This window comes from Neolamprologus multifasciatus, chromosome 20 (assembly GCF_963576455.1).
Source record: "Neolamprologus multifasciatus chromosome 20, fNeoMul1.2, whole genome shotgun sequence".
Classification (NCBI taxonomy): Eukaryota; Metazoa; Chordata; class Actinopteri; order Cichliformes; family Cichlidae; genus Neolamprologus; species Neolamprologus multifasciatus.
The window spans coordinates 22,365,741-22,374,261 of NC_140458.1; the positions used below are offsets into that span (position 1 = coordinate 22,365,741).

The 8,521-nt window shown below is 40.5% G+C and overlaps 1 protein-coding gene across 3 annotated transcripts; it reads left to right on the plus strand.

Annotated features, from left to right (window-relative positions):
- The first annotated feature begins 5,672 nt into the window (after positions 1 to 5,672).
- LOC146494933 (uncharacterized) lies at positions 5,673 to 7,491 on the plus strand. 3 transcript variants are annotated; one of them, XM_085146616.1, is made up of 4 exons: positions 5,673 to 5,951; positions 6,041 to 6,142; positions 6,296 to 6,682; positions 7,061 to 7,491. In XM_085146616.1, the coding sequence occupies exons 3-4, from the start codon at positions 6,422 to 6,424 to the stop codon at positions 7,469 to 7,471; spliced, it is 672 nt and encodes a 223-aa protein (XP_085002742.1). In that variant the 5' UTR covers positions 5,673 to 5,951; positions 6,041 to 6,142; positions 6,296 to 6,421; the 3' UTR covers positions 7,472 to 7,491. The 3 variants fall into 3 exon arrangements, with proteins under 3 accessions (XP_085002742.1, XP_085002739.1, XP_085002738.1); XM_085146613.1 differs by having other exon boundaries at positions 5,674 to 5,951; positions 6,041 to 6,162; XM_085146612.1 differs by having other exon boundaries at positions 5,674 to 6,162.
- The last annotated feature ends 1,030 nt before the right edge of the window (positions 7,492 to 8,521 follow it).

An 8,521-nucleotide genomic window follows, 5' to 3' on the forward strand; every position in this document is an offset into this window, starting at 1 on the left:
GGGCAGTTCAGAGTTGGTGCTGGGGCCTGGCAGTGCAGAGGTGGTGCTGGGGCCTGGCAGTGCAGAGGTGGTGCTGGGGCCTGGCAGTGCAGAGTTGGTGCTGGGGCCTGGCAGTGCAGAGGTGGTGCTGGGGCCTGGCAGTGCAGAGGTGGTGCTGGGGCCTGGCAGTGCAGAGTTGGTGCTGGGGCCTGGCAGTGCAGAGGTGGTGCTGGGGCCTGGCAGTGCAGAGGTGGTGCTGGGGCCTGGCAGTGCAGAGTTGGTGCTGGGGCCTGGCAGGGCAGGGTCCGGAATAGGGCGATCTGTGACGTAGGATGGTGCAAACTCGGCTTCCAGAAATACATTTCTGTTGTAAGGTTGAATCCCAGCCACCCTAAAACCAGCCTGAATGTTCAATGGGGTTGCAGCCAGAGGATATGCAATTGCCAGAATCCCAGGAATGTCATAAATAGACATTGTCTTCCCAGGGTTGTTCCTCATCCAGGCATCGCACGTGCTGTTGATGTGCCTCTTTAGTGGCCCGTAGACAGACCTGTCTAATGGTTGGAGCCAATGTGAGCAGTGGGGTGGGAATGACAGCATGATTATGCCATTTTCTTTGGCATAATTGAGTCCATCAATGGACAGATGAGACTCGTGGTTGTCCAAAAGGAGTAAACAGGGCTTCTCCTTTGAACACTTTGTATGTTCATTGAAATGTTGCAGGAAGTCAACAAAGTGTGTGTCTTTCATCCATCCAGAGGAATTTGCCCCTCCTTTGCTGCCGGGTGGCCCGTTGATCAGGAAATGGTCACGGAAATGGACACGCGGGAAAATAAAGTATGGAGGTAAACTATTCCCTATGGCTGAGACAGCACAGGCCAGTGTGACAAGGGTTCCCCTTTCAGCAGAGGTCAATGACCCTACTTGTTTGAATCCACGTCTGGCCAACACTTTGTCTGGTTTATGTACAGTGGTGACCCCAGTTTCATCAACATTCCATATGTCTCCTGGTCCAAACTCATATTTGCATAACACTTTCTCTAAGTTGTCAAAGAAAGCATTGACATTCTCTCTGTTGAAGCTACTTGCCCTGGCAAGGCTAGTTGCTTCTGGCTTTCTCAGTGACAATGTTGTTGTATGACGCTTTAAAAAGCCTGTAAACCACTCTTTGCTGGCCTTTTCTTTTTCTGCCCACAAAGGCACAAACTTCAGTTCGTGTGCCACAGCAAACTGGTAGGCAAGCTTTCTGACCTCATTTGGTGACAGACCAAAATAAATGTCAGCCGACCTAGTAATATACTCAACAAGCTGCTTTTCCAAATCAGGGGAAAAAAGTCTTCCTTGGCGTTGTATAACCAACCATTGTTGTTGGTATGGCTGGCTGACTTTCAATTTCTTCTCTGGTAATCTTTTGACAATACCGAGTTAGAGTACGGTAATTTATGTCAAAATCCTTTGCTGTACTTCTGATTGATTTGTTCTGCATCTTTACCTGCCTGACTGCCTTTAACATAATGTCAGGTGGTGTTCTGCCACGCTCTGTCTTTCGTTGATAATTTCGAACCATCTTACTTTCTTCCTTCCTTCCTTCCTTAATTCCTGCCTCTCCTTCCTTTCTTCAAAAACCTTATTACAAATACAAATGAATTACAATATCACAATTTTTTGGAGCATTTATTTGTACTGGGGCAAGTTGTCACATGTGACGACTTGCCCCAAAGTTAATGAGACAACTTGCCCCAAACTGACATTTATGCTAATTTTGGCTAAATGTCAGGGTTAGCTCAACATAGCACATCAGCTGAAGTATCAAAAGACACGTTAATGTCTCTTCTATTTTGTGTAAAATAATAATTTATAACATCTATACCTAACAAAGTTGTACTGAAGAAAATTTAAAGTGATTTATTTTTCCTTTTAGGTCAAAAAAATAAAAAAGATGTGCTCACCTCAGATTAGAGCAGTCTTGACCACATGTGAACAGGAGGTTGACTATAGAAGAAGAAGTCACACAAAGTGGCTATTTCATTTTTGAGATAGAGCCTCTAGTGCTGGAGTTATGAACAGTGTGACAACTTATCCCGTGTGACAACTTATCCCGCTCTCCCCTACATCTTCCATGTGAGGTTGAAGAGGTGACCCTTCTGGATAAGATGGTGAAGGTTTGCTGCGTTTTGGTGAACATGTGCCCCAGTGTGGTAGTAAAACCTGGGAAAAATGCTCTTGTTAAATAGTCTTAAAAGTCTTGTGCTGTATATGTAGTGATACGATTTCAAAAGAGAGTGTAAATTACAGAATGCTAGTAGTGGGTGATATTATTTAAATGCTGTCATGATTTTATGTGAACATTTTATCATTTGCAAACTATACATGACATTGATTCTACATTGTTACTGGTGTGATGTTCTACAAAGTGGTTTTATTTTTTTAAATTTTTTTTAAAAAGGCAAACATTTATTTATTTCTTTATTCAACTATTGAACAATGATACTTAGTAAGTACATATTCAGTAAATGCAAATTATTTAGATGGCACAAATGTAGACCCCCTAAATACAACATTATGGGTTATTCAGAACAGAACTATGCTTGGAGAAATATTTTCCCATCAGTTGAGACAACTCCTCCACAGTAGCAGGTGGAATTTCTTTGTATTTCTTTTGTTTTTCTTGTACGTTGGCTGTATCCCAATTCAGCCTTAACGGTCCACAAGGGCCGCGCACTCAAAGATCGCTAAGACAGGAAGTATGAGGCTTGTGAAATGGTCTAGCCGGTCTAGCCCCCGTCTCGCTGCCCAGGTTGCCTAGCAACCATGATACTAACCACGTTTCATACAGCATTGTTTGACAGAAATGAAGGAGAAAATGTTTTGTTCATTTGTTTGTTTGTTTTTACATGAGTGTAACGTTTGACCCTTTATGCATACGCTGGACACGAGTGTGATGACAGCAGAACTTTTATTTACAACTGTGGTTTTTGTTTTGCACTGGGACACAGACACTCCCGCTCTCTGCTGTCACGTCCGCTCTCCTCCATCTCCGACTGTCACTGTGAACATATAAAGAGTCACAATAACCTTCAGATCCCAGCACACCTGTTCACCCCGCCCTGCGCCGCCCCGGGACCTCACTGCGTCACGCCTCCTTTGCAGCTGGCCAGAGACCACACCCACGCCACAATGAGCTTTGTTTGATTAGATAAGTATCTGAGGCTGAGACCACGAGACTGTAAAAACATGATTTTGGGGCTTCATTTCTGTACTGAACAGTCATTTTAAGATTAGCTAGTAAATAACAATTAGCTAATGTTGTTCATTAGACTAAAGTCATCTTACTTTGGTAATGTAAATATAATATGGTCAATATTTAAGTTATTCTATTAATCATTATTAGTTATACCAGCAGTGAACTTGAACTCTGTGTCAAATACTGAGCTTCAGTAAAGATTCAAGTTGTGTTTATTTAAATTTCCTTTCACCTTAAATCTTCACTCAAAGACAAGCATCTTTTACAGTGTATATATAGATATATTATATATAAGAGACAAATATTGTTCTTTTATTATGTTGGCATTACTAGATTTGGCTCAATGCTTACATATATGTGTAAAAAGCAAATGTACGAGCTGTGATGACTGTTTCTGATAAAAATGAAGAGCAGACTGATATATTAAATATTCCTTTATTGGGTGAGAAAATCAGACCATGTCATAACTGCTTTAAGTCATACAGAATAGATATCAGAGCCTTAAACAGGCCGACTTCTGCTAAATGGGTCAAACTGAACAGAAAGTATACAAACACATAACATCCTTATAGAATATGATGTAACACTATAGATCAACTTACCTCAGAATATATAAAGCATATAAACAATTACAGCAATATGATGCAACAAACACAGCAGTGCTACTAATCGAAAATACTCAAAGCTTCATAGAACTGAAACAAACATTTATTTTTAGCTCCATTCTGCTGCTGATACTTTAGGTTTCTGAAAATCAAACTTGTTGCTGCCTTTCATAGTGTGTAACTTGAAGGCCCTGAGTACTTTCTCCCACACTGAAAACACTGGAATGATAAAATTATTTGAACATTACCTAATAAGACAGATTCAGGACAGATAATTAGTTATTTTAAACTTCCTTTATTTTCTCCACACGGCTCACTCCACTCGCCGTGACATCATCACTAGTTTACAGAGACTAGAAAAAGAGACAATATCCAGTGGTGGCTCTCTGTGTAAAATAAGAATGATTTGATTGCTTCAAGCTGATGGGAAGAAAACGTAGCTTGTTACAATCAATGCAGAAGAGCATCTCAGAATACATAACACGTCAAGCTTTGAAGCGGATCGGCGACAGCTGCAGAAGACCACACCGGACGCCACTTCTGTCACCAAAGAAGAGGAAGATTCTGCAGGTTTACCAATATTAGATAATAGAAGATTGAAAAACTGTTATCTAGTCTGATTAGTCTCAATTTTAGCTCTGATATTAGATTGATGGGGTCAGAATTTGACATAAAAAAAACATGAAAGCATGGATCCATCCTGTCTTCTTGGCACATCTGATTATTGTTTAAATCTTACAGCCCTCCTATTGTTGCTGAACATGTCCAGTCTTTCATGAACACATGTTAACTATCTTCTGATGGCTGCTTCCAGCAGGTCAAAATCAATATGGAACAATATGGGACAAATAATTAAGTCAATCCACTATTTTAAATGTAAAAGTAACAAAGTGATCTTGAACTTATATGTATGAAGACAGCCCCACCTGCTGGTAAGATTGTGTGGTATTCATATCGAAAAAGTACATCATCAGCAATGCATGATGCAGAGTAATGCTTCTTAACTGCAATATGTGACACTTTAAACTCATTGTTGACAAAAGTTTCTGTGTTTGTGGAAAAAGATCAGTGTGTGGCTGCAGAATCACATCAAAGCTTGAGAAAGACTGGAACTGATTAAAGGTCAAAGGTCAATTTTTTATTCCACGTCACTAGTGCATGGAATCACATTTCTTGACTTATGCACTATTTATTTATCCTTTTCAACATCCATTTCATTGTTTTTCAGAGCAAAGTTTGGGATATTTTGTTTCCCATCATTAATGAAACTTTTTTAATAATGTAAACATTAAAAATGACGAAAAGATGAGACTGAGTGACTTTTGAGGTCTGGTGGAGCAGTGGGAGTTTTGGTGTTTTTTCAGATATAAAGCAAGAATGGCCTCATTAGCTGCCAGCATTTGCAATGTAAGCAGTATGTGTATAGTTGGTTTACTTAGGCTGTGGGACTCACATTCATGTATAAATGTATACATTCGCTGTTATGTAAGCAGCAGTACTTGTTCTTCATTTCAAACAAAGTGGCAAATACAAAGTACTGGGAAGAGCTGCATTTCAGTGAGATAAATAAAGAGAATATGGACAAATCAGCTACAGGTGTTACAGGTCTTCCATGGGGTCTGTTTTTATACAGAAAGGTAGAGACAGGAGACATGAGTTGCGTTTGGTCTGCAGGCTCTTCCTCGTCTGAGGTACAGAAGCGCTGCAACGGCCTATCGCACTCACAACTACTTCCCCCTTGTGGCGTTGCCACGCAATCACGTCTTCATAACTTTAACTGAAAAGTGCAATATCACCATGAAAAAATGCTTTTTACATTAATAAATGTTTTACAAAAAAATACAATTGACCATATACTTGTAGGTGTCACACAGGCATCAACAGCTCATTGTTATCGGTAATTTGGACCTGAAATCCTCCATAGCTTCATTTGAAAGAGGATAATCCCTGGAAACTGAAGCTGTTGTTTTTTAAAATGTCTTCACACAGATTTTTAAAAGAACAAACTGCCCTGCTGTGAGTGGTGGCTGCTCATTGCTATAAAGCTATAGCTATAACCAAAGCTACCAGACCAAACAGCAGTTTCCTGGGAACAAATTACAACAAATGCCACATTTACCCAAGTGAGTCTCAGCTGACAGACAGCCATGATGCAGCATGGTGATTTTTGACCTGTCAAACAGCAGCAGTCTGACCGCTTATCTATTTACAGCTCTTTGCAGTGACAGTTGGACGTGCGGCAACGTTCTTAGGCAGAGGAAAGAGATAGTCAAGTATCTTCTGTTTTTCTCTTCCCTGCTGTTTTGAACTGGGTGTGAGAAGGCATTAATGCTAGTAAGGAGTCAAAAGTGTTTTCTGTTCATAAGTTTAAACTCACTGCAAGTCTTATTCTGATTTCTGTTGTCATGTTAGCATTGTTGTCATGGAACAGAGCAAATGATACTGTTACTCATATTTTATCTAACAGGAAGGGTAAAGCTTGACTTTGTCTACAGTTACCGCTGCCTGGGTAACGTGATCTCGCAGACTGGCTCCACGGTCAACTCTGTCATCACAGCGCATTAGTGGAAAAGGTTAACTACAGACTAACAGCATGGCCAAGGGAACGAAAGCCAAAAGAAAGACTAAAAGTAAGAAGATCACCTTGAAAATGGCCCAGAACTGCGTGGAGCTGACATTGGATGGTAAACGCCGACTGGATCTCACTTTCAAGGGGATTACAGCTGTTCCAAAGTGCATCCAGAAGCTCTTTCACATGGATGAAGTGGACCTGAGCAGGAACATGATCAGAAAAATTCCAGATTTTATTGCTCAGTTCATCAAAATGACTGTTTTGGATTTGCACAGCAATTATGTGAGTGTGACAGATAATGCCTAATGTTTACAACAACTCTTTAAAAGTAGGTAAATAAATGGTAGCTACTGTATAGCAGCAATACTGTGGGGCTGCTACACAGTTGTTGTGTCACACTATTTTAAATAATTAAATATTCCAAATATTTAAAATTAAGCCCATTAAAAAAAAAAACCCTCTAGATTAAAGTACTAATCATCAAAAGCCAATCATTAAATAATCACAAACATACGGGGACACCTTAGAGACCCGCTAACTGTAACTAGCCTTTTGGCAGTTGTAGTTTGCCCATTTCAAAATTGTACCATGGTTCGTAACTATGTCCATGTTTAATACACCAAAATCACCATCTGTTAAAAAATGTGTTATTGTTTCTAGCTGGAGGAGCTCCCCGTGGCTATCGGCTACCTGCAGAACCTTAAGGTTTTAAACCTGTGCAACAACCGTCTCACAAGCCTCCCAAGTGAGCTCAGCCTCCTGAATAAACTCCAAACACTGAACCTGGGTCTCAACCAGCTGGAAGCTCTTCCTGCCTCCATTGGTGCACTAGAGGAGCTCCGCAACATTGGCCTTTCTGACAACAGATTCACCCGCCTCCCCGGCTGCCTCTTGAAGCTGAAAAAACTGGAGAGTATCAGGATGGACAGGAATCCAATTATTGCTAAGAAGATACCCACTGAGAAACCAGTCAGTATTTCAGAGAGCTTTTACCTAGTCAAAGAAAGCTTCCTGTGCAAAGAGTGTCTAAATAGGTGCCAAGCTGAGAGGAAGGAGCTGAGGGAGGAATAAATACCATACTGTGTTCTTAACTCAAGAGTGCCTTTCACTTACAGTACTGCATGTTACTCTGATCTGTACTCTACATAGTACATAGATTCAATTAATATCAGACAGTAACAGAAAACTTTGCAGTTTCCCTTGTAAGTGTATATAAAGAATTATATTTTTACACACATTTTATACAATTACTATGCTTATAACTGCATGATAGTGTTACGGATTCAAATATTGGGAATGGATACAAGAGGAAAACCAAAAATAACCACACTAGTCCGGCCGGGTCAAGTCAAACGATGATTTAATGAACGCGTGGGAGATGGACACCATACAGCAGACAGCATCAGATCTCAAAATGGTGGAGCCTTGATCAAACTCTTATAGCCTCTAGTGGCCCCCACCTAATCATAAAGGCCTAAACATTCACATTCTTTCTCACACACAGCGCCCAAGCTATGACCTTGGCTCCCTGTTTATCTGCTCCTGCTGAGATGGGGCAGTATGCTCTGTTCTCTTCTAGTCAGACAAATAAGGCGATGACTTTCTGCAAACAGTATTTCTCATAACTCAGCAGTATCATGCATCATAAAACAATATCATTCATTCACAATAAATCAGCAGTCTAATGTAATGCAAATCAGTTTACCAAATGTAATAGTTATCACCTTCTTCTAATTCAGGAGAATAATGCAAACTAAAACTACATAATAATTCACAATCTTTAATTAGGGGTCTAACATGGCATAAAATAATATTATAATCCGATAATTCCCCCTGATGAGCTCTTTAGACTTAAAGAGCTCACTTACACCCTGCAATCCAGTGTTGCTGGGTTCATTTCTCCTCACTCCTGAGGCCCTTTGTCCCCCTGTTGGGTGAACCATATGTGAGATGACCTCTATGTTTGCGCAGTTCAGATGCAAGAAAAACTTTTATTACAACAACAATAGTAGGTAGAGATGATACTCCCATCACTCCCCAGTTCTCCCACAGCTTTATTTTGGTGCTACCTTATACCCTCCAAACGTACTCAGACTAGAACCTCTGTCCGAGGAGCTTTTA